We start from the raw sequence: 26,396 nt of genomic DNA, 5'->3' as shown, positions 1-26,396 counted from the left end.
TTGCTCTGTTAAACATCATTTGGGAATTTAAACAAGAAAAAAAAAAAAATCAAAGGGGGTTTAATAATAGTGAATTCAACTGTATATCTCTCTCTCTCTCTCTCTCTCTCTCTCTCTCTCTCTCTCTCTCTCTATATATATATATATATATATATATATATATATATATATAAACACAGTTGTCTTAAACTAATACAACATAAATTTTATGTTTTTCAAGGTTTTATTGAACACAATATGTAAACATTCACAGTGCAGAGTGGATAAAAGTATGTGAACCAATAGCAGCAATAGCTTCAACCAAACGTTTCCTGTAGTTGCATATCAGACTTGCAGAACAGTCCGGAGGGAATAGCAATCCACCCAGGTCCTGAGACAGCAAAGCAGCCCAAACCATGATGGTCCCTCCACCATATTTTACAGCTGGGATGAGGTTTTGATAGTGTGCTGTACCTTTTTTCTCCACACATAATGTTGTGCATTCTATCCAAACAACTCAATTTTGGTTTCATCCATCCACAAAATAGTTTGCCGGTAGTGGTGTGGAACATCCAGGTGCATCTCTTGAGAACTTTAAACTTGCTGCACTTTATCTATTTATTTTTCGGACAGCAGTGGTTTCCTCCTTGGTGTCCTCACATAAATTCCAGTCTTGTTTAGTGATTTACTTATTGTAGATTTGTCAACAAAAATGTTAGAATATGCCAGAGATTTCTGTAAGTTTTTAGCTGACACACTAGCAGTCTTCTTTACCTCATTTAGCATTCTACGCTGTACTTTTGCAGTCATCTTTACAGGACAACCATACCTAGGGAGAGTAGCAACAGTGCTGTACTTTCTCCATTTGTAGAGAGTCTGTCTTACAGTGGACACCTGAACATCAAGGCTTTTAGAAATACTTTTGTAAACCATTCCAGCTTCATGCAAGTGAACAATTCTTAACTGTAGGTCTTCTGGGGGCTCTTTTATGCAAGGCTTGGTTCACACCATTCAATGCTTCTTGAGAACAGCAAAGTCAAAACTGGTGTGTGATTTTAGGGCGGGGCAGCTTTAACCAACACATACAATCTCATCACATTGATTGGACTCCTGGCTCCAATTAGCTCTTGGAAAGTCATTAGCTTTGTGGTTCACATACTTTTTCCACCCTGCACTGTAAATGTTTACATATTGTGTTCAATAAAAACATATAATATTTATGTGGCATTAGTTCAAGCAGACTGTGTTTTTCTATTGCTGTGACTTAGGTGAAGATCAGAACACTTTTTTAATTATGCAGATTTCCAAGAAATCCCAAAGGGTTCACATTCCTTTTCTTGCAAATGACCAATAAACACCTTGCATGTTCCAGATTCACAAAAAAAAAGAAATAAATACATTCAAGTGAACAATTTCTGCAAGTTATATTTATTATTATAAGTAATACATTGTGAAAGCCAATGCAACATTAGACAGTAATAATGGCACCTGCAGCATATTGTATATTCAGTCTTTCTGAAATGCCATCAAGTGGTCAGTAATTTTTGTCCATCTTCACTGTGTCCATTTTTCCCGCTGTCCCGTTTTCCATGAACGCCATTTTGTCTCTCTGTCCTATCTTTACCAGCTGCAGATAGCACCTTCTTTTTAAAACTGAAATCTGTGCCCCGAATGCTGTCACAATCATTCTGAAAAAAACAAAAACAAAGTATATATAATACTTCAGTGTCTTAAAAACTACTGACAAGCAAATGTTTTAATTTATTTAAATTGCAGAGCAGTTGACTGAGCACAAATTGAACATGCAGCACAAACCACCTTTAATATGATCAAGCTGGTGTGAATCTGTTACACTTTAGTATAATACGATCGTGCTTCTCTGTGAAAGATGGATATGCTGTTAGAAAGTGCCAGCGCCATCGATCTCCAAATGTTCCTCTCTGCATTTTAGAGGACTGAAACAGCACTTCATGAAAAATCTATATTAATGTTCTACCAGTACATTAGGATGTTCCTGCGAGCAGCTTTTCTTTTTGCTTTTAGCATTAAACTATGTGTATTTTGAGGGGATTCATAGTATAGGTAAGCTTGTAATAATTATGATTTTTAAATGTTTTTGGGAAAGGTTTATTAAACCCAGCAAAACAGTATAACAGTGAAAATGTAAAATAGTCTAATATAAAACTTGATTCAATATGTTTTCTAATGTATTCCTGAATTTTCTCCAGTCATCAGTGTTAATAATCCTATCCATTTTAAGTCATTTTGCTATTATCTGGGTGAAAACAGTTTGCAAAACATTTGTTAACATGGTGATACTATTTTTGGAACCTATGAGGAAGTTCAAAATATTTTTTTAGTGCAAATACTGCAACACTATAAATGTGTTTCGCTGTGACTTATTCATAAATGTTATGTTCTTGCTAATGATTGCTAAAATATTAATAAATAGTCTTGTGTGAAACATTTTCTCATGTATGTTTGGTTAGAGTATAAGAGCTAAACTAAAAATGATTTTAAGGTCAATATTGAAATTCCCCTTTAATTTTTTCCCCCTAATGAACCTAATAGGACTTTAAGCTGAATACTAGTGTCTTGCAAAATGACTAGAACAGTATTATGTACAGTGCTTAGCATAACTGAGTACACCCCATTTTGAAAATGAATATTGTTATCCATTTCTCAGTGAATATAGGCAATGCATGTTGGTGCATTTAAACAAAACAGATTTATTAAACAGATATTTTTATTAAAATAAAATTTTAGTCACCAAATAAATGTAGAAATTGAAAGATAATACAATTAAATTCAAGCGAAATATTGCCAAAAAAATGACAACCTACACAATTTAAACTAAATTAAACATGTTTTTTGCTTCTCTTGATTTTTTCTCTTTTTTCAAATCTTTATTTAATATTTTTCTATAACATTTAAATTTGGCTGTACTAGTTTTTGGACCGTTATCGTAAGTTATTTTGTTAGATAAGCTTCAGATTGGAATTCAGTACTGACTAATCTAATGTATATGCACAGATATAATATTGTATAGCTTCCTACTGAGTGTCACCTCTTGGTGATTCTAAGCTTTTTAGACGTTGATAAAACAAAACGATTGGGCGTTTTTATTAAAGGGAAGGGGCTACACTATGTCCCAACCTGTCTTTGTGTTTCGGTTGAGATGATGTCAAACATGCATATTTCAAACCCCTCCATGGGACCTTAAAGTAGCACTCCAGAAATATTTTACACACACACACACACACACACACACACACACACACACACACACACACACACACACACACACACACACACACACACACACACACACACACACACACACACACACACACACACACACGCTACAACCTAAAGTGAGATTTAAAGGCTTAACTATGTTAATTAAGTTAACTAGGCAGGTTACAGTAATTAGGCAAGTTATTGTATAATGATGGTTTGTTCTGTAGACTAACAAAAAAATATAGCTTAAACAGGGTAATAATTTTGACCTTAAAATAGTTTTTAAAAAATAAAAACTGCTTTTATTCTAGCCAAAATAAAACAAATAAGACTTTCTCCAGAAGAAAAAATATTATCAGACATACTGCGAAAATTTCCTTGCTCTGTTAAACATCATCTAGGAAGTATTTTAAAAAGAAGAAACATATCAAAGGGTGGCTAATAATTCTGACTTCAATTGTATATACAGTATATTTTGAAAGACTATTTAATTAATGGTGCTGCTGAACTAAACTGACCAAAGAGATGTGAGTGGGTGATTTTTATGATAGAGCTGAATGTTGTTTTATCTCACCCCATCTGAATGCTCAGGGAGGGTCTGATAAGGTTGTGATGACTCAGTCTTGCAGGGTCTGCAGTCTTCCAGTAAACCCACTGAAGAATCAAAGTCCTCATCAGTGCTAGAGCCCTTCAAGAAAGAGAAAATGGTGCTAAAGCGCTATAACATTCCATATTTTCTTATCATACTTTCCTTCTACACAGCATTTGGAAGAATTCAGATAGAAGCTGCAGTAGTATTTTTTCATTATTTTCATCCCATTAAATTGCTGCTGCCCTCCCCCACTCCCTGAGGTCTTCCTGTGATTTGGAACAACATTTTATTCCTGGATTTTATGCCCTACACAATTACAAATGTTCCATTTAAAATACCCCTTTCATAAGAGGTTATTGGCTCTTTTAAGATTTTCCTCAAATATTTTTCTAAGTAAAAAATGCGCAGCTGTACAAAAGTATTTTGTTTACCACAGGCCTTACTCACTGGGAACCAGCGGCTAGTTTTTCAAGTTTTGACATTTGCTGGTTTTCCCCTAAAATTCTGAAGAGTGCATCCATTGGGCTGACACTATCATTTGACAATGACAACATGGTGGATGTACTGTACCAGAATATCATTCATACTACTGAAGTCATTTACATTCAAATATACCTACTCAGACAGTACATGATATCAGATAACCAAGTGCCAAAGGGAAGATATACTTTTGTAAGTAAAAATGTGTTAAAAGGAATTATAGAGGTTATTTATTAAATGCAATCATGTTGAAGAAGTAAACTCAACTACTCACTAGTCCACTTTTTCTTGTTGTGCTTGTAATAACTAAAACTTTCAGGAACACTCTTTTGTTAAATAAAGGTTTACTTTTGGTTGTGATTATAGGGCACATTTAACTTTTCATAAAAGCTGCATTCATTTGTTAAGCTTATCCTGATTACAGTGGGCATAAAACTAAAATTTACTCCTCTTATTTGTCTACAATAGATACAGTTCATCCGGAAACTATTCATAACGCTTCACCTTTTCCAGACCTTCACCTTTTTGGTTAGAGCCTTATTCAAAATGGATTAAATTCATTTATTTTCTCAAAATTCTACACACAATACCCCATAATGACAATGTGAAAAAAGATTTTTGAAATTGTTGCAAATTTATTAAAAATAAAAACCTTAAAAATCACACGTACATAAGTATTCACAGCCTTTGCTCAATACTTTGTTGATGCACCTTTGGCAGCAATTGCAGCCTTAAGTGTTTTAATATGATACCACAAGCTTGGCACACCTGTCTTTGGGAATTTTTGCCCATTCCTCTTTGCAGTACTTCTCAAGCTCTATCAGGTTGAATGGGAAGTGATGGTGTACAGCTATTTTCAGATCTCTCCAGAGACTCAAGGACATTCCCAGAGTTGTTGTGAAGCCACTCCATTCATATTTTGGCAGTGTGCTTTGGGTCATTGTCCTGCTGGAAGATGAACCGTCGCCCCAGTCTGAGGTCAAGAGCACTCTGAAGCAGGTTTTCATTCAGGATGTCTCTGTACATTGCTGCATTCATTTTTCCCTCTATCCTGACTAGTCTTCCAGTTCCTGCTGCTGAAAAAAATCCCCACAGCATGATATTAGCCTAGTGATGAGCGATGCCTGGTTTTCTCCAAACGTAGTGCCTGGCATTCACTCTAAAGTGTTAAATTTTAGTCTCATCAATCCAGAGAATTTAGTTTCTTATGGTCTGAGAGTCCTTCAGATGCCTTTTGGCAAATTCCACGCGGCATTCCCCGTCTGGCCACTCTACTAAACAGGCCTGATTGCTGGATTGCTGCACAGATGGTTGTCCTTCTATAAAGTTCTCCTCTCTCCACAGAAGAACGCTGGAGCTGAGACAGAGTGACTATCAGGTTATTGATCACCTCCCTGACTAAGGCCCTTCTCCCCCGATCGCTCAGCTTAGATGGCCAGCCAGCTCTAGGAAGAGTCCTGGTGGTTCCAAACATCTTCCACTTATGGATGATGGAGGCCACTGTGCTCATTGGAACTTTCAGAGCAGCAGAAACTTTTCTGTAACCTTCCCCAGACTTGTGCCTCGAGACAATCCTGTCTCGAAGGTCTACAAACAATTCCTTTGTCTTCATGCTTGGTTTGTGCTTTGACATGCACTGTCAACCCTGGGACCTTAACAGATGTATGCCTTTTCAAATTATGTCCAATCAACTGAACACAGCTTAACTACAGGTGAACTCCAATTAAGCTGCTGAAACATCTAAAGAGTGATCAGTGGAAACAGAATGTACCTGAGCTCAATTTAGAGCTTCACGGCAAAGGCTGTCAATGCTTATGTACATGTGATTTTTCAGGTTTTTTATTTATAATAAATTTGCAACAATTTCAAAAAACCTTTTTTTCACATTGTCATTATGGGGTATTGTGTGTAGAATTTCGAGGAAATAAATGAATTTTATCCATTTTAGAATAAGGCTGTAACATAAAAATTGTGAAAAAGTGAAGTGCTATGAATACTTTCCGGATGAACTGTACAATTTCATATGTTTATACTGTAGTGCTTGCTATAAATGATGTATCTGTCCACTTCATTATTTAAAAAAAAAAATGCCCTCATTTACCTTTTGTAAAAATACAGTAACCTCCAATCTTAACCTCTGTTTCATGGCAACTTAAACAAAACAAACAAAAACAATAAAAACAACTTAAACAAAACATAAAAACACTAACTGTAGGTCTTAGCCGCAGAATTTGTTATGTTTTTTGCAATAATCCAAAAGCCAAAGGAAAAAGCCTATTGAGCTTTTGTCAATTGAACCAGGGTGATGCGAACTTCCTTTTTGGCCTACAAAAATATTTAATATTTAATAATACTGCAGTGCTCTATTGTTTCTCATGCAGAATTAATAAAAAATGTGGAAACTAGCTGAGGTAAGGTTACCTGTGTGAAAGGCTTTGATGGGGACTGAATGTTCTTGGGGGAGCCAGAGCCTCTTAATCTCTCACTGAACCAAGAGAAAGGCACAAACGGTGGGCCGGATGAACGGGAGGACCGGTTCTCAGTTCTTTCCGAATCCCTGCATACAAACATACAAAATGCCTCACACAGTGGAAAATTCTAGTGCTCAGAAAACTGACATTGAACACAGCATTCACACACATACCGATTTCCTGCTGATAGTCTGTTTGATCTGTCTTTTCTGACCTTTCCATATGTGCGACGTAAAGTGACCCTGCCCCACAGAAAAACAGGCAGTTAACCTTTAGAACAGCTCTGCCACTAGTACAGCATCAATATGATAACTTAAACTATATAAATACACAAATAAACCCCTTGTGGAACAATAAAATCATGATTAATTACAGACTTTTACTCTACACAACAAAATTCTTAAATGTTTCAAAAGTCAAAAATATTATTTAACATCAATGAATCAACAAAAAAACAACAACATTAATTTACACTCAAAAAAGTAACTGTATGGGTTAAATCATGTAGAACTCTTTTAAGTAAAAATAGCTGGATTTTTACAGTTTAATTTAAAAAACTAAATTGTTTACTTTGGGAACACAAATATACTTATAATTCACTCACCCCCTTGTTATCCATGATGTTAATATCATTCTTTTTCAGTCGTAAAGAAATAGTTGTTTTTGAGGAGAACATTCAGCAATTTTCTCCATATAGCAAATGGACCACACAAACAGACTATTTTTAAACAGCACATCTGTGCAGTTTATGTTACTTTAAGTATCATTTAAGTAAGGGTGTCCCTTCTCAATTCGGTCTTTCCTCATTATATGCAAATCTGGTAGAGAGTCAGGGTTGGTGCCAGTGCCTCCCATGCACTTCAGGCTGCACTGGATATAATACAATCACTAGCAACAAATAAACATTTTTTAGAAAATGACTGATTGTTTCACTATATAAGACCCATTTTCTTTGGCTGGGATCCTTTAGAGCCCTTTGAAGCTACATTTCAACTGCATTTTTCAAATCAAATCATGAGCATTACTGAATTACACTCATAATCATCATCAGAGAGAAATAGTCCCTCCAGCATGTCCTGGGTCTTCCCCGAGGCCTCCTCCCGGTGGGCCATGCTTGGAACACCTCCCTATTTAGGCGTCCTGGAGGCATCCGAAACAGATGCCCGAGCCACCTCAGCTGACTTCTCTCAATGTGGAGGAGCAGCGGCTCTACTCCGAGCTCCTCCCAGGTGACAGAGCTCCTCATCCTGTCTATAAGGGTGTGCCCAGCAACCCTATGAAGGAACCTCATTTCAGCCGCTTGTATCCAAGATCTTGTCCTTTCGGTCATGATCCAAAGCTCATGACCATTGGTGAGAGTAGGAACGTAGATTGACCAATTCGGCTCAGCTCCTTCTTTACCACAACAGACCGGTACATCGATGGCAAACCACCTTTTCTGGTGGAGCACCACGGCCTCGGATTTGGAGGTGTTTATTCTCATCCCAGCCCCATCCCACTCGGCAGCAAACTGCCCCAGTGCATGCTGAAGGTCCATGTTCGAAGAAGCCAACAGAACAATATCAACTGCGAATAACAGATATGAAATCCTGTGGTCCCCGAACCGGACCCCCTCCAGCCCAAGGCTATGCTTTGAAATTCTGTCCATAAAAATTATGAACAGAATTGGTGACAAAGGGCATGTAATATCGCAGCACTTTATCACGTCCTCCAACCCACCAAGGGGCGCAGCGATATTGCCTTATACTCCTCAACAGTAGACAGCGGTAGTGACTCTTGTTCCTTTAAACTCCCCTGTAATCAGCCTAATCACCACCACCTGTTCTTTGCTTCATATAAAGCTGCGGTCACACTAGAGTTTGAGCTTGCGGAATTCTGTTGTACGGCGCTGCGAAAATGGGCGGGATTAAAAAGACGATTAGACATTAAAAAGCGAGCTAATGCTCCATGTTTTAAATTTCTGTCCAGAGAGGTCATGTTTTGATCCTTGATTGTTCTCACGCAGTCAAGTGATGAGATTTCGCAGGTCAGAGTTCACCAAGCTTGAACTACACTAACACTTCACCTTGCGTTTCCAGTCTGACGCATTCGCGTGTGTATGAATGGAAGTCAAGGGGGACAAAAGCCCAGTGTGACCGCAGCTTAAGACCGTTTTGAATCCTGTTCTGTGTTCAGTCCTGAACCCTACCTTCTAGCTGTCTCGTCCAGTGTCCAGTTAAGTTATTCTCAAGATTTTTTGCTTGCTGTGTTCTTATTTGATAATTCTGAGACCCTCATGTCTATTTTATTTTGTATGTATTTTGCGAAGCTCGGCTTTCCTATTTTTGTTGTACTTTTTTAACCCTGACTGTAGAGAGATATAGTATCTCCTTTTTGTCAAATTCTCTTCAGTAAAGACTCTATTATTTTTGGAATTCATACTTGTGGACTAACTTTGTTCCTCCTCTGCTCTTGGGCCACCAGTAGCTGACTTAGCTCATGTAGTTAGAACTACTGCTAACCACACCGTAGACCTGGGTTCGATCCCCACTCAGACCATTACAGGGCAGCCCTGCCGGAGCCCAACATGCACTGGAAACAAGTCTAACTTATTGCAGGCAATGTGAACCTGTTCATACAGGGACGGGACAGCCCTTAACAAAGCGCCTCTGACCCCATACTCGAAGAGCACCCTACACAGAATGCCACGAGGGACACTGTCGAATGCCTTCTCCAAGTTCACACGTGGACTGGTTGGGCATACTCCCATGAACCCTCAAGCACCCTGGTGAGAGTATAGAGCTGGTCCAGTGTGCTACGGCCTGGACAAAAACTGCAGTGTTCCCCCTGGATCCTAGGTTCAACCATCGACCGGTACCCTGGCATTAACTTTCCCAGAGAGGCTGAGGAGTGTGATCCCCCTATAGTTGTAGGAAACCCTCCGGTCCCCTTTCTTAAAAATCGGAACCACCACCCCAGTTACCCAGTCCAGAGGTACTGTACCCCAACCTCCATGCGCAATTATAGAAACGTGTCAGGTGTCTGGTGTGTCTGGTGGTCGAAGGTTAGGACGAAGAGAACCCAATCGTCTGGCACAGAAACTGGCTCTTGGGACATGGAATGCCACCTCACTGGGAAGGAAGGAACCCAAGCTTGTGTGGGGGTTGGAACGGTACCAACTAGAGATAGTTGGGTTCACCTCTCTGCACAGCTGGGGCTCTAAAACTCAACTTCTTGAGAAGGGCTGGACTTTCTTCTACTCTGAATTACACTTTATGGAGAAAACTCCTTAAAAGATTTTTCCCCAAAAAACAAAAAAATAATGTCTTCATGACTTTAAAAAAGAATGAAATGAACACCTGGATTTACAAGGAGGTGACTAAATAAAACTAAGCTTTTAACTAAATAAACTGTATCTCAAATGATCCAAGCATTACCTAAAATATTTAATTGGTAAAGGACCTTTAGGACACTAACCCCAGATCAAGAAACCGTCTCCTTGTTTTTTTGTCCAGCAGCACTGTTGGACTATCCGGTTCATCTGGGCCTGTATCATGACTGTCATCTGAATAAAAAAAAGAAAAGAAAAAAATTACAATTAAAAAATGAGAATCCAGACAATAATCTGAGCATGATTGTTCAAAACTTTTAATATGAATCATAAATATACTGTAGATATGGAAATCCAATATTTTGCTAGGTTCAGTTAATCCATTCTACACACACCGGCCACATTATTACATTATTACACCTTACTAGTACCGGGTTGGACCCCGTTTTGCCTTCAGAGCTGTCTTAATCCTTCATGGCATAGATACAACAAGGTACTGGAAAATTCCTCAGAGATCTTGGTCCTTGACATGATAGCATCACGCAGTTGATGCAGATTTGTCACCTGCACAACCATGATGCGATTTGGGATGCCACCACATCCCAAAGGTGCTCTATTGGATTGAGGATCTGGTGACAATGGAGGCCATTTGAGTACGGTGATCTCATTTTCATGTTCAAAAAACCAGTCTGAGATGATTCGCACTTTATGACATGGCACGTTATACTGCTGGAAGTAGTCATCAGAAGATGGGTACACTGTGGTCATAAAGGGATGGACATGGTCAGCAACAATACTCAGGTAGGTTGTGGTGTTGACACGATGCTCAATTGGTACTTCTGGGTCCAAAGTGTGCCAAGAAAATATCTCCCACACCATTACACCACCAGCAGCCTGAACCGTTGATACAAGGCAGGATGGATCCATGCTTTCATGTTGTTGATGCCAAATTCTGACCCTACCATCCAAATGTCACAGCAGAAATCGAGACTCATCAGACCAGGCAACGTTTTTCCAATCTTGTGTGAATTGTGGATTGTGTGAATTGTAGCCTCAGTTTCCTGTTCTTAGCTGACAGAAGTGAGACCCGGTGTGGTCTTCTGCTGCTGTAGCATATCATAGTTCAACGTGTTCAGAGATGCTCTTCTGCAGACCTCGGTTGTAACGACTGGTTATTCGAGTTACTGTTGCCTTTCTATCAGCTCGAACCAGTCTGGCCATTCTCCTTTGACCTCTGGCATGAACAAGGCATTTGCGCCCACAGAACTGCCGCTCACTGGATATTCTTCTAATTTTCGGACCATTCTCTATAAACCATAGAGATGGTTGTGCGTGAAAATCCCAGTAGATCAGCAGTTTCTGAAATACTGAGACCAGCCAGTCTGGCACCAACAAACATGACACGTTCAAAGTCTCTTAAATCACTTATCTTACCCATTCTGATGCTCAGTTTGAACTGCAGCAGATTGTCTTGACCATGTCTACACGCCTAAATGCATTGAGTTGCTGCCATGTGGTTGGCTGATTAGAAATTTGGGTTATAAATCAGCTGCACAGGTGTACCTAATAAAGTGGCTAGTGAGTGTATATTATTAAGCAGGTAAAACTGAATTGGATCCCTCAAATTTTCCTGATTACAGTTTAAACAGGATGACATAATATACAGCCAGTGTTTCTAAACCCTGTTTCTGGAGACACACCAGCACTACACATTTTCAATCAAATGTGTTATCTATTATCTAAAGATTTTTTAGGTATTTGGACGAGAAACAAGACAAAATCTTTTTTGCAGTCTGTAAGCATACAAATTTTATCGAGTCATATGATATTTATTGTGATTTTTTAAAATAATGCTGTTCAAACCTTCACTCTGTGAGTATTCTCCATAGTGTAGTAGAGGTTGGCTTCCTTCACGAGACTTGAGGCGGTCTGTTTGGCAAAGATGGGCTGGAGAAGATGTCTCTGAATGGGCGCAGGATCTGGAGGGGGATTTCAATGGGCTGAGTGGCAGGGTCTCTTGGGAGGAGGTATTCAGGAGGTGTCTGTAGCTCCTTTTTTCATCTTGTACCTCCCGTTCTCCAACCACAGTGCAGGGCTCAAAGGTGAAAGCTTGGTCTCTCCGTGAGGAAGGGGAGGACAGGAGCAGGTCGGAGGAGGGGGAGGAACAGTGGAAGGATGGGTGGACCGGGGAAGAGCCATAACTCTAAACCACAGATTTACACAAAGATATATATCATGAGTCAGTTTGCATTTAAAGGAACATAAACATAAAGATTAAAGGGGACGTATTAGGCAAAAATCACTTTTAATCACATTTATGTGGAAAATAGGGTGTGAATATAGCTAGCATCTAATGGTAAAAATTCAATAATTCTATTTTTTTATAATCACAATTAAAACACTTTTGATTGACATTCTCCCTTTGAACATGTCATCAGAGGGGAAAGTCCCGCTCATTAATGGAGATCCCTCCCTCATTAGTGCAGACAGCCCTGAGTGAAAAGCAGCAGTACACTATAGGGCTTATTTTAACGATATAGGCACAAAGTCTAAAGCGCATGGCGCAAAAGCATTAAGGGCGTGTCTGAATCCACTTTTGCTATTTTAAGTACGGAAACATACAGTTTGTGCCATGGCACATAGTCTAACAGGGTTGAACTTATTCTCTTAATGAGTTATGGGTGTGTTTTGAGCATAACATGTATTAAAGCAATCAGTGTCTCATCTCCCATTCCCTTTAAGAGTCAGTTGCTATTTACATGGTGGACTTTGTATGTGGAAAAACAGAATGGTAAAAATGAATACTTCACTAGCAAGAAAACAGTTTAACAGACCATCTGCACAAGGATAAAGAATGATCCTCCTCCATTTGGCCTCTTTACTTTCATTATACTTTACTTTTACGTTTTACTCTACTCCTTTACTTTTGTGGATAAGGAAACTGTTGTGCGCACTCCACTGAAGACATCCATTAGCCTACATATTTATCTTTGTTTGTTTGGCACAAAGATTTGTTTCAAAACTTTTTCTAAATTCAGTTCTAATTTCCATCACATTAATAAATTAACAATAGTAACAAAGTGTGGTCAAAAAAGTCAAATATCCAAATACACTTTCTATTCTTATGGCACATATGGTGATACATACTTCTCCAAAATCAGGTGGACAAATTGAAGTTTGTTTTTTTTTTCAAACAAATAAAAATATGCATATAATAAATAACACTGCTAATAATAATAACATTATACAAATGCAAATCGTCATGAATAGACTGAAAAAAGCCTCCCCAACATGAAGGCATGGAGGTAGTGTTTTTTATATCTATGTAGTAAATAATAATTTTAATTTTATCATATGAAAAGATATTTGTCTATTGCTGTACATCCTGTGTGTATTAAGTGTATGAACATTCATAGGCGCATAACTAACATGCTCTGCGCTGGACTTTAGACCAGCTTTTACTTGGTCAATGGCACAGTCTATTTCAGTTTCTCAAAATAGCAACGTGCCAGCAATGTGTCTTAACACACCTCCTTTATAGACCAGCACACCCATGAATCCAGAAAGGGGGGCAAATGTTTGCTATTTAAACAACATGGCGCAACTGTGAAAATTAGGGTTAAAAATAGCAACAAATCTTGCCAACCACGCCTTGTGCCTTATTGCGCTGGTGTATGATAGGGCCCTTAGAGTTTTCGCACAGTACCTGCCACAGATAATGTCAGCGACTAAGAGGCATCATAAATGTTACATTTTGGAGTGCCCAAATTAACACAGCAGAAAGATATTTGTAGCTCCACATTCTTTTGAAAAGAGGGCTGGAAGCACAATCTCATTTGAAATTAAAGCAACAGTTACCAAAACAGCAGAATTAGGATCAAAGCCTAAATAGGGATATTTGGGGGGTATAATGAGCTGAAACTTAACATACACACACTCTAGGGACATAAAAAGGGGCATATGTTTAGCATCTGTAGAACACAAAAGATGATTTTTTGAAGAATCATCACAGATGTTTTTCAGTTCAATCATACTCCTTTTGTTTTTCACAGAAAATACTTATTTACAGTACCTATTTATTTTTTATTTTAGCTTTACATATATTGTGTCAATGTGGATAAATTTAAACTAGTACCATAATTCAAATAAAGAGGGTAATAATAATTCATAAAGTATTTTTATATAAATTAGTAATGTATGGAATTTAGGGGCAAACAGCATTAAAGGTGCAGTAGGTGATTGTCTTCAAAAACATTATTATGTATTATCATGTATTAGTTGAAAGTCTCTTTACATTGCAAAAGCAATGATTAAAGTAAATGATCTATATGTATTTTTATATTCTGGGTAAGGCATTAAACAGAAAAATGTTCATCCAATTAAAAATTGTCAGGCCCCCATAAACCCTTATAATTCTGATAAGTAGCCTAAACTGTCTGTCAACAAATATAGATTTGTACAACTGCGCTCCCCTGTTCATACATATCCGCCGTTTGCATGCATGCACTTCACGGTCACGTGGACATGAGTGACAGCGGTAAAAACAAGTACTGAATCAAAACTTTTTAAAATCCTGAATAATTGCTGGAGGAAGGATGACACTATGGCTGAGGTATTTCTTTTAGACAGGTAATGTTATGTTTTAAAACTATATTAGTCACGCAAAACTGATGTAAATTTTGTTGTTAAGAATGGGTTATATGCACAGAAGTGTTGTTCAGTTGTTTCATAAGGGACTTTTACAGCATTGATAATGTAGATTTTTATTTAGTTTAACAACAAAACATCAGTAAATAGCGTTATTTCACCTAGCATGCTTTACTGAGGTAAAGTTTTATATTCACATCAAATTGGTTCATTTTTGAACAATGACAACCAGTGACGCAGTCGTTTACCATGCTACTTTGAATATTTGGTCTGAAATAGCATGTAATTATGGCTTAGTAATAAGTGTAATTTATGCACCCTGCCGGCCAACCACTAAGCATACAGTAGTCGCTTTAGGACAGCGTGTGAGAGAGTGAGACCAGCGATTCTTGCTTACTTGCGAATGCTGAATTAGTGGGTCTCTGTGCGTTCGTAATTTCAAGAGACGTGGCTTTGGACAGCAGGGTAAGGATTGTGTTTCAAACATATTATGCTAAACGGTTAGCATTTAGGCAGATCACCTACTGCACCTTTAAAATACCTTTTATACTTATTATATAATATATGCTATATAACTGGCTATAGACTTTAACCACGGGTTATATTTTAAAAGTATATAATTTCTGTAATAAAAGTATTTTGCTTAAAAAACAACAACAATAGGTAAACGTAGATTTTTTAAAATCATTTTTACAAATGATTGTATTTTGAATGTATTATAAATGGCTTATCTATATACCTATTACTTTAATCAATTCTCACATCATCTAACAGCAGAAATGATGCTATCTCCAAAAAAATTGTGAATGATGATGGCCGGGACAACAGTGTGCAGGTTTGGAATGACATGAGAATGAATAAATAAACATTAAACATCACAGTGTTTTGTAGGTAAACAATTCATTAGATGTAATCAGGTACATGAAATCTACACACCATTCTGTCAATGCCGTCATCTCCATCTATGGAGCTCACACTGTCCCTTAGGCGGGTTCGGGAAGGCCGATGTCTCCTGGTTTTGATTGACAGTTGTGCTTTGGCTTTCTGTAGGCTGCTGTCAAGCCGTTCGGTCTCAGGAACCGCCTCCGTCAGATCTAATAAAGTATGAAACACATCAGTGCTTACTTCCTGACTTATTTTGCTCCTGAACATTTGGAGGCAAACATATGGCCTGAGACACACAAATATCACAAAAAAAAATGATGACAATCCTGATAAAAGTCTGCTGCGCTGCTCTCAGCACACACTCATGTGCACATTAGTGTTCTTCCCAAATCCATAAAACACAGTGAGAACGTAAAGGAGTCCAAAAGCTCTATTAAGCTGTCAACAGCCTAGATTACTTATTTGAATGATGGACGGTCATTCCTCATGTACACCCTGGGGGTGTGTGAGGGTCAGTGAAACAGGAAAACACACACTAAAGCACAGGACACTGAGCAGTGTGAGCAACAGATGAATAGATGTTAAAGTTTTACTGATAAGTTCAGAACTTCAACTCAAATGTGTAAAAACATTAGTTTTTTGTTTATTACTCCAAATTGCAAGACATATATTTTGCAGATTATGTTTAAAAATACATCAGAACAATGAGATTAAAAAGTCAAACTTGTTTTGTTCGTTGGCAAAAACAAGCTTCCACAATACTGTGGAAAATTCACCATATTTTGTGGATTTATTTTATACTGTATACTACATTATTATAAAAAGGAGTATGTCTAACAAGCTTTGCAAAAATATTAATATTACTACTATGATAATTATATTTTTATATTTGTATAATATTTTACAATATTTTTCTAGTGGTTATGCCATTTTGGAAATAAAAGCAGTGATTTGACCTTTAAAGGCAAATTATACAGAGATTTCTGTAGATTATTGAGTCATTCGGATTGTTAAGTCAATCGGTATATTTACTTATGTACATGTGAGTGTGTATAAACATATAGTATATCTCACTGCAGATTTAAATGTGCACCTTAACTCTCCTGTTTACAATAAAACTGTTTGTCAAGAGCTCCATGGGTCAATATGCATGGCTGGGCTGCTATAGCCAAACCTTTGGTCCTACGTGCCAATGCCAAATGTCATTTCAACAGTGCCAGTAGCAAAAATCTTGGGCTGTGGACAATGTAAAACATCTAGGAGAGTTATGGTGTGGAGTAGCTCTAAAGAAGCATACCACCCAGACTGTTGCATGCCTAAAGTGAAGCATGGGGTGGATCAGTGATGGTTTTGGGCTGCAGTATCATGGCATTCCCCATGTCCAGTACTTGTGCTAGATGGGGACGTCACTGCCAAGGACTACTGAACCATTCTGGAGGACCATGTGCAGCCACATGTATCAGGATGATAATGCACCAATACACACAGCAAGATTGGTGACAGAGTGGTTTGATGAACATGAAAGTGAAGTTGAACATCTCCCATGGCTTGCATCAAATAATTTTTTTCCTCCACCAGCATCACATGGCCACTATTCTGCAATAAGAATGGTTCAAAATCTTTATTTTCAAGCTTTATTGTCCAATCGCTGCATATCTGTATCTGTCGACAAATCATTTAATTAAGACAGCAACAGTTGCGATAATTGCACACTTAAACCAATTACAAATTTAACTTCTACAAATTCAGTGAATTTTACATCTTTACTATCTTTGATAAAGCTTTAAGTAGGTTATACATGCAGCCGTGCACATTGAGCGGAAATTGATCCAGTGATGGCAGAAAGTCAGCCTGATATTTTTGTTCAATAAATGATCTTTGATATAAATTATAACAGTATTTAATGCAAGTATTTTGTCTCGGAAACTAGTGTTACAATTCACGATACACTTTCCCGCCTCTAGAAGGCGACAGAGACGTTTTTATTAGTCTACTTTTATATTGAAAGAAACCAGAAGCAGCATTAAAAAGTTAAGTTGCCAAAGGATACATCGCTTTTTTCAGCTTTAGACGGATCAGATTGCTTTAAAGAAGAGTTTGGCTTAAAAATGAAGGTAAATCACACGTTCTCTGTAGTTAGGTCTCTTTCCCTCTCTTGAATAATAGGCATGCCTTCCTGGCTCAACGAGCAGAAGGTGGTCCATCAATAAATACATTTTTTACCATTTGAAGCAAACACATGAAACGTTCTCATTATTCAAATCGCATGATATAATTTTTTTTTATTTAAAAAAGGCTCAAATTACATTTAATTAATTAAAACATTACTCGCTTGCACTTATGCTAATTTACAGTAAGCAAACGTTAATGTCAATATCAAATTCTGTGATAAGCCACTGACAAAGATTAAAAAATGACACGGACCAGTTGCCTATAATTGATTGAAACGTTTTATGAATCAACTGAAATTCAACAGACACAATATATTCAGCTGAGTAAATACTGCATCCAGTGCTTTTTAATGCGCTTACCTTACCCCAGCCTTAACCCTAGTCACAGTGATGTCACTCACTCAATTAAGTGTATCGTGTCTGACATTCCATCGCTGAGTGATGCAATCTCAGCTTGCATCATAAAGGCTGCATCCAGATACTATTGGAGAATTCACAAAGAAGCATTTAGAACTCACTATTTCAACAGCCTCTCTGTGCTAGCTGTCATGTGTCACAGTGATTGATCCATTTATACCCGTATGAAAATCTTAATAAGTCCGCCATTTTTCTTAAAAGTTTGTTATCTCTCTCTCTTAAAAAAAAAAAAAACATCAGATGCCTGTTCCACAAAACTAGTTCAACAAACTCTGGGTTGCATAATCGTTCTCTGTCAACTTGGGTTTAACCCAGGGATAATGGTTAACTCTAAATGACATGCTGATGCTTGGTTTATACTATTTTTGTTGACAAAAAAGTTAACAAAGAGTTGAAAGTCTGAATATTTTGGCAAATAACTGTCAGTCCTAATAAACAATTATTTACTTAAACCATCTATAAAACAATTAGCATGTGCAGTCATGTTATGTTCAGAAAAACAGCCATCTAAATTGCAAATAGATTATACATCATCTAATGCATTGTTCAAACATTAGAATTGCACAGAAGAGTGATTTTTCTTTACTTTTTTTAAACATTACAGTAGCAACATTATTCGATGCCAGTTTGTGGTTGTATATCCTGAACTAAACATTTAAAAAGTGGATCAAATTTTTTTTCATTATAATACCAATCATGCATTGAATAAATCATCAAAAATATGTAATTTATTGCAGTTTTAGCTAAAATCATCCTCGTTAGAAAGAGTTTTCTTGTAGACAATGTGTTTATGGACATGATTGAATGGCTTTTTTGAGCCTTTTTTCATTTATTTTCAATCTGTTTTAACCTGGATTTGAAACACTGATTGAGTGATTCAGCTAACATAAGAAGAGACGTCATACTGCTTCCTTCATCTGCTTGATGTGGCTTTAAATGATAGCTGTTAGATGATAGGTGTAAATAGATGTTATCAAAATCCCATTTACCCTGTTTGTATTTCATGACAAAACAAAGACATTATTCCATGTCCATGTGAAGTTCTCCATGAAGAGGAAAACAAAACCTAAAGTCGACTGAGGAATTTGTATCAGTTATAAACAACAAGTACTTGACCCAGCCCTCGCATGCTCACTCTTCGTGTGTTGCGTTTACTTTGTGTGTGTGAAACAAACTGTGCCACAGTCAAAACCTATGCTGGAGAGAAGTCTCTTTAGCAAGAGTTAGCTAAATTCCATAGCCTGCATTACTTCTGTCTTTTATGTGACCATCACTACTAAAGGCAGACCTGGGAGAAGTCGATATTGCGCCACTGGCAGCTTGGACACTCGGGCCAAATTAGTAACCCTCCCAACCTTTGGTTTAGTTGTGTTTGATAAAGATTGTGGCTAAAATCTGCAGGAAGGTAGATCTCAAGATAAAAAATTTAGCACCTCAAACATAGACTAAATTGGAGCGGCAGTTTTAACATTAAGTGACATGACATCTGATGTACAGCTGCCACTGAAACATGCAACTGTGTGTAATGACACTTCCGGTGGCACGCCTGGTTTTCATTGGCATGTGTCACCTATACCTGTGACATGTGTCAATGCATTTGTGACCTGTGTCACTGCAGTGCCCCTTAAAGCAGTGACTGACACGGTGCTTATGTGGCTTATAAACATGGGCAGAATGATATTTAATCATTACGCTACTGCCTGGATTTTGTAGATTCTAGATTCCTTCCTTCCAGCGGTCCTGAAATGTTGAACTTGTTAGTTCCACCTAGACTCTCGGATACAATGGCTGTTTCTCAATACCAAGAACACAAAGAACGAGCCTGCGTCCATGTGAAGACCGGTCTTGCCAGGTAGGGCTGCATGATTAATCGAAAAAAGATCACGATCTCGATTCGACCTTACACACGATCTTAATTCAGCTTTTCTATGATTCAGCCAATTATATTTCAAGGTCAGGAGAGAAGCTTAAAGTCTGTCGCACAGGTCTTCACAGCAACATGGAAACCTTCAAATGGCGTTAAAAATATCAAATGTATTTACAAAGTATAATTCACCCAGAAATATCTTAATGTAACGATGTATTCGCGGCCAAATTACACATGACAAGAGCTGACCGCGAGCTGTTTGTTTACTACAGAGAATGCGCGTGTGTGCATGACGCCTACTTTAGTGAACAGAACCTGCAGGCTGTGAATAACAGGTAATAAAGTTGTAAATAGCGTTCAGTTTGTTGCACAGAGCGATCGTTTGAGAGCCATGCTGAACGAATGATTTGCATGTGTGTTTTTTTTCTCAAAGTGACGGCAGCCATGAGCCGCACTCGGAAGTGAAAGTGAAGTCGGCGCGCACATCATTTAAATGATCATAACTCATTTTACAGTTATGATTACGACAAACATTTGATATGTTTTTTCTTTCATAGCTAACACATAGTGTTGTGCATGAAAATAAATGTTTGATGTGTCAGTATAACTACCTTTGCCTATATAAGTAAAAACAAATGGTCTACTAATGTAGTCAATGACAAATGACAAGTATATGTCTGAAACATAATAATTCAACTTCAGAATTATGAATAGTTGTAATCTGATGTCATCACTTTACTGTGAATTAACAAACAAGACATATTTAAAGTCTGTTTAAGTCCACTATAATGACTATACAAAATTTTGCATTACCACGAGAATAGAGAACACGTCCTCTGAGAAATGAGATGCTACGTTCTTCCTGATGGTCACGCATTTTTAATGGAAAATTATTTAAACATTACAGCATTCATACAACGATTTATTGATTTTCCCCTTTTCAAAACATATACTATGCATAAAGACTTTACAAATATACGTTGCACAATATACATAAAACAAATTTTAATATGAATTTCAGCAAATAAACACCCTTAATGTGTTTATTCATTTATTAAGAGTATCATGGTAATGTTTATATTCACTGTTTCATTTAGGGAAACTCCTGAGGTAAATAAGTTATATCTCTGAACTGTAATTATAAATCTATATAAAATGCTGCACTTCCCACCTCCAGACTTCTGGGACTTCTCGAGCGAGTTCGGTGCTCAAGTCTGCATCCATGTGTCCTCGATATCAAAAACACATCCGGGAACTTTCATGCGTCCTCCATTCTTGCGGTCTTGAGTACTGGAACTGAACATTGGCAGTTGATGATGATGTCACACGAGGACGCAAGATCGCTGACGAACACATATTTGAGAAACAGCCTATTGCTCCGACTTTAGCCTGTTGACCAGTTGTCTCCACCATGTGGCAATGTCCAGCTGACTCCAATGGGCTTCCTTGTTTTCTGGCTTTACCTTGGCCACCTCTTCAGCTTCAGTTTACTCCTCCCTCCCTCAGGAATTAGGTCTTGGACACTCCAGTTCTACCTCAGACCTCTGGCACACCAGCTCCACATTGGCCTTACTCTCGGTCTACTAGACCTTGAGTATTTCTTGTCTCTATCTGCTCGACCCACCATCAAACCCTTTATGGTTACACACTCCATGTGATCCACTATGGTCTCCCCTACTGGTACGCCACCTTGCATCCTGGTCTTCCTCATCAACCTCATCAATCTCATCAACTGCTAGTACCTCCAACTTTCCTCTGGTGTTCTGTTATGGTGCGAGGCATTCACTTTCCAGGGAGGGGCGTTTTGTCACACTTATGTTTAATTCAGTAACTGAGTTTGCTTTGTTCATTGTTTGTGCACTGCCTGCTGTGTTATTGATGTGCACCTTGATTTACCTTAATTTGACAGGGATGGGAGGCCTTTATGTGTGAAGTTTTCATGTCCTCCTTGTGTTATCGTGAGTTTACTCTGTGGCCATCTGCTTTCTTACTACAGTCCAAAGGTGAAGGCTAGGTAAATTGAAGATGATTTAAAAAATAATGCAATTACTTTTATTACATAAAGTTATTTTTTTTTAAATAGCAACTTTTCCATGCTCCTGGGTTGGACGAAATTAGTAAAATAAAGTCTTTGTTTGAACAAGTGGAGTTGAGGTCAAGATTGGAGTTTACAACAGTGTGGTCCCATATTACCTCAGATGCTGGCTAACTGAGTTTCCTTTGTGCATATTTGGTGCACCGACCACAACATCCACATATACAAATCTGATACATGATAGTATATGCAAATTAAAGTAACAGATTACAAGTACTCAAACTACTGTAACAGAGTAGTTTTTCTCAGCAATTGTACTTTACTAAGTAGTTTTAAAGATGTGTACGTTTACTTTCCCTTAAGTACATTTTTAGTGCTGTATTGGTACTTTTACTCCTCTACTTTCCTTCAACCTGTAGTCACTACTTTATTTTTTCTTGTCTATGGGGATTATAAAATTCAGTCCTTTGATTCCTGTCCAATCAGATCGCACATAGAAGGTAAATCGCATCATAATGAACTACTTCATGACATGGGCGATATATAATTGCAGCAAACTGTTTGGAAACATTCAAAGTGTCCAAGAACATGTCCAAATTCTTTACACGCATTGATCGAGAGTCTGTTTTGGATTTTGGTTGCCATACCTGATGAATAAATGTCTTTATTTGACGTTGGTTTAAGATGTTGGCTCAACGTTGAATTTTGGTCTGTTTCTAACACAACCTAAAATCGACCAAATATCAATGTAATTTGATGTTGTCCCTGCTGGACAATAGCTAAATACACTACAGAATACTACGTTTACACACATTAACAAATTACATGTTAATGCATCAGCTTTTTATCACGTAATACTCACTACTCTTGAGTACTTATGAAAGGTCTCCTTTTTACTCATACTTTGAGTAATATTTACAACAGATACTTTTACTCTACTTGCACTACATTTTAGGCAAGAAATGATACTTTTACATAAGTATGACTTTTCAGTACTCTTTCCACCACTGATCTTCAGGCTCTCCTTTGAGAACCAGACCAAAAAGTGCATCCCTGTGTACAAGAAAGATTGTGTATGAATTAACTGATTCTCACCATAAATATAGCCATATAAGCTGGAATGTCTTTAAGCAAGTAGATAAGTAAATAATCTAATTCCAGTTCTTCATGGGATTTAATTGTTTCCCTCACAAAAACTAAGTACAAAATAGTGTACCAGTTTTATTTAGATTATGTTTTACTTCAAATAAAAAAATCATGAGTTGTAAGAATTTAATACTTTAAGACCTATGGAAATGCAATTCTAAAAGTAAAATACTTCACTACTACACTCCATTGCCAAACCACTTCTTCTCCAAGCCTGTATTCCCATCTCAGAGCAAATTGACATAGACACTGATTCAGCAGACTGCACCTTTAAAGTCTGTACTAAAATACCCTGAAGCCAGCCTCTTGACTGTGCACATCTCTCATTAATTCCTCAACCATGACACTGTAGATCTAAAAATTCACAAATTCTTTTTAAAATAAAATATTTGCAACTCTAACAAACCACTGCACATGCTCAGTGGAATAGTCATCCTTGGTGTTTAGAGGCCAGACTGTAGCTGCTCTCTCCCGTAATGTGCTCAGTGTATTGGGAATGTGGAAATGAAGATCTGGACATTAATGGAAGGGGGGATGGTATGAGCAGACGGGAGAGGTCACTCACCAAACACATCCTCTTCTGCCTCGGCCAGCGGAGTGGAGGACATCTTCAATCTGAAATAGCAAAACTTAGAAAATATAACTGCATATGGACATGGGAACATTTCGATTTTGGTGCTTTTCGACTGACAAGGCACAAATGTCTCTTATTTATTGCTATTCACTAAAGTTTGGTTCTTGATTTGTTGATTCTAACTTCTCAAACCATAAGCTATAGAGTGAAATTAATTAAAAATAACTGTAACTGTAAAAAACAATACAAAAAAACATGAATTTTTAAATTTACATTAATGTAAATCTCTTATATAAGACAATAATGTTTTACATGTAATTCCAAACCTGACAATAAAACCTTATACCAAAAAAGAAGAAATTTTGAAGGACGTTGTTAACCAAACAACTTTAATGTACATTGTATTGACCACATTGTATTTTTAACTACAATTTTAAAATGCATAAGCACACACTCTCTTCGTTGGAATACACAAAAATACACACGTTCAGATAACTGACGAGTTGGCCAGGTTTTGGCTGCCACGTACACAGTGTTCAGGCAACAGGCCCCTTTGCCATCTGCTGCCCAGCACCTTCAGAACAGTCAGTGACCCCTCCATAACATTCATAACATCAATCCATCCATCCATCCAACTATCTATCTATCTGATAAATTTACAGTTTTATTTCAATATAAAAGGTAGCCATGGTTGTTGGAAATGTATTTTAACTTCATATTTACCTTATTATACTGATAATCACCCTAAACAGTACTTTACTCTTAACATCATCATCAAACAGCGTAAGCTGTGGCATAAAACCCCAATGTACATGGCAAAAAAGAGAAACAATATGTTGAAACAAATGCTTTGAATTAAAATGTTTATTTCAGATATTTTTTTTTATTGTGGGCTGACTGAACAAATTAAAAGCTGACTTTTTATTCACTTCCAGAAACTATATTTAATTGTTTACGGTAATCTTACATGAAATGTATATTAGATTAATTTACATTTTTAAGGGACCTTTAACCATTAACTGTTTTTACCCAATTATTTTCCCATGATAAAATAGCAAATTGAAAAAGGGATTTGGTTAGGACAGGTGGTTAAAAAGGTATGCCTCCCTTGTGGTTAACTTCAAACCCTGCTCCATTAACCAGGGCCCCATTAAGGGCCAAACAGTCAGTAATCACAAAATACACATGAGGCAGGACAACAATCTAAATGCAAACATATACTTATTAAGAATCCACTGTAGACTGACAATTTGAATGACTATATGGGCCCCATTTTCAAAAGTCATCTCACAGTGATGGAGATATGAAGCTAATGGCCCCCCACACACATTATCCCATCTATGAGAATTAAGGAGGGGGGTGGAGGGCTGCTAAGTAGCTGACAGGCAGGGAATGGCAATAGCAAACAAATCGATATGGAGATGGGAGGGGACGAATCTGACCTGTGTGCACATATCAGCAAATAAAAGCTTACTTTGACTGCAGAGCTAAAAGAACAAATAAGGGTACATTAACATTTCCTTAGCTATACAGAGCTGTTTAACCTTGCATGTCAAAGACATTATGCCTGATCAATAAGCAGAACTTACACTCTTTATAGAAAGCTTTAATATAGTTCACCTCTGCTATAAGAACTGCAGATGACAATCAGGACAAACAGAGGCTGAAGATCATGAATATTTCATTATGGCAAAAGGACGGGAGCAGGATGAAAGCTGGATAAACAGACTCACCTCTATTTAAGTTGCGTATCCCACAGTGAAGCTCAGCTGCTGGGATGGGCTGACATACTGCTCATCTGTCCTGCTTACGGGATGCTGCTGGAGGACTCCTGTTCCTGGATGAGCAAAAATTTACAGCGTCATTGGGCTTCTCAGAGTTAACACACACACACACACACAGTCCTCAGCGACAGAATATCAGACACTGCTATACACACCCAAGGACAGTGATGAAATGAAGGAGGCTGAGAGGAGAAGAGAGAGAGAGGGGGAGAGGGAGAGAAGAGAGGGAGGGAGGGAGGGAGGGAGAGACACATGTGCATCATGAATCAATGTTATTACCACTCCAACAACCAATCAGATTTTATACTCATCAGTGGAAACCTGCATGTGTGTCTGCTTTCATTTCGCTTACATACATGTAACATGTATGGCTATGGTGAATCTGCCTGATGTGGATTATCATCTTTAAAAATAAATAAATAATAAAAAAAAAAAAAAAAAATATATATATATATATATATATATATATATATATATATATATATATATATATATATATATATATATATATATATATACGAACATGATTATATTAATAAATATTACATTATAGTGTATAATAAATATATCAGGCTGTGTAGAGGTTATTTCAAAAGTGTTTTTACTATAGACTGTGGTTTTAACTCAAAACGTAACTAATATTCTCACTGTTTGGTTTTACGAAATAACATTATAATAATCTAAAAACGTCATTTCATCCCCAAATTCAATCTCAATGTATCTGTTTTGCCATTCACAGAAACATACTACTCTGACTGCGTATTTTGATAACGTCAATGTTTTGACCGTTTGCCCGAG

The 26,396-nt window shown here is 37.5% G+C and overlaps 1 protein-coding gene across 1 annotated transcript; it reads right to left on the bottom strand.

The window, feature by feature from the left end:
- Positions 1–1,440: 1,440 nt before the first annotated feature.
- samd14 (sterile alpha motif domain containing 14) lies at positions 1,441–25,752 on the bottom strand. The gene is made up of 9 exons (XM_056469694.1): positions 25,548–25,752; positions 23,806–23,855; positions 15,656–15,813; positions 11,936–12,275; positions 10,219–10,306; positions 6,936–7,004; positions 6,713–6,848; positions 3,794–3,907; positions 1,441–1,667 (listed from the first exon to the last, which is right to left on the bottom strand). The coding sequence occupies exons 2-9, from the start codon at positions 23,846–23,848 to the stop codon at positions 1,506–1,508; spliced, it is 1,110 nt and encodes a 369-aa protein (XP_056325669.1). The 5' UTR covers positions 23,849–23,855; positions 25,548–25,752; the 3' UTR covers positions 1,441–1,505.
- Between the last annotated feature and the right edge of the window lie 644 nt (positions 25,753–26,396).

Source organism: Danio aesculapii, chromosome 12 (genome assembly GCF_903798145.1).
Source record: "Danio aesculapii chromosome 12, fDanAes4.1, whole genome shotgun sequence".
Lineage (NCBI taxonomy): Eukaryota > Metazoa > Chordata > Actinopteri > Cypriniformes > Danionidae > Danio > Danio aesculapii.
This window is presented reverse-complemented; position numbering and strand designations above follow the sequence as displayed.

Coding starts and splice junctions, on each gene's coding strand:
- samd14 (XM_056469694.1), bottom strand. CDS start 23,848: ATGTCCTCCACTCCGCTGGCCGAGGCAGAAGAGGATGTGTTTG. Junction 7,005..10,218: donor AGACGGTTTCTTGATCTGGG/GTTAGTGTCCTA, acceptor TCTGTGGGGCAG/GGTCACTTTACGTCGCACAT. Junction 6,849..6,935: donor AGACTATCAGCAGGAAATCG/GTATGTGTGTGA, acceptor GTTTGTATGCAG/GGATTCGGAAAGAACTGAGA.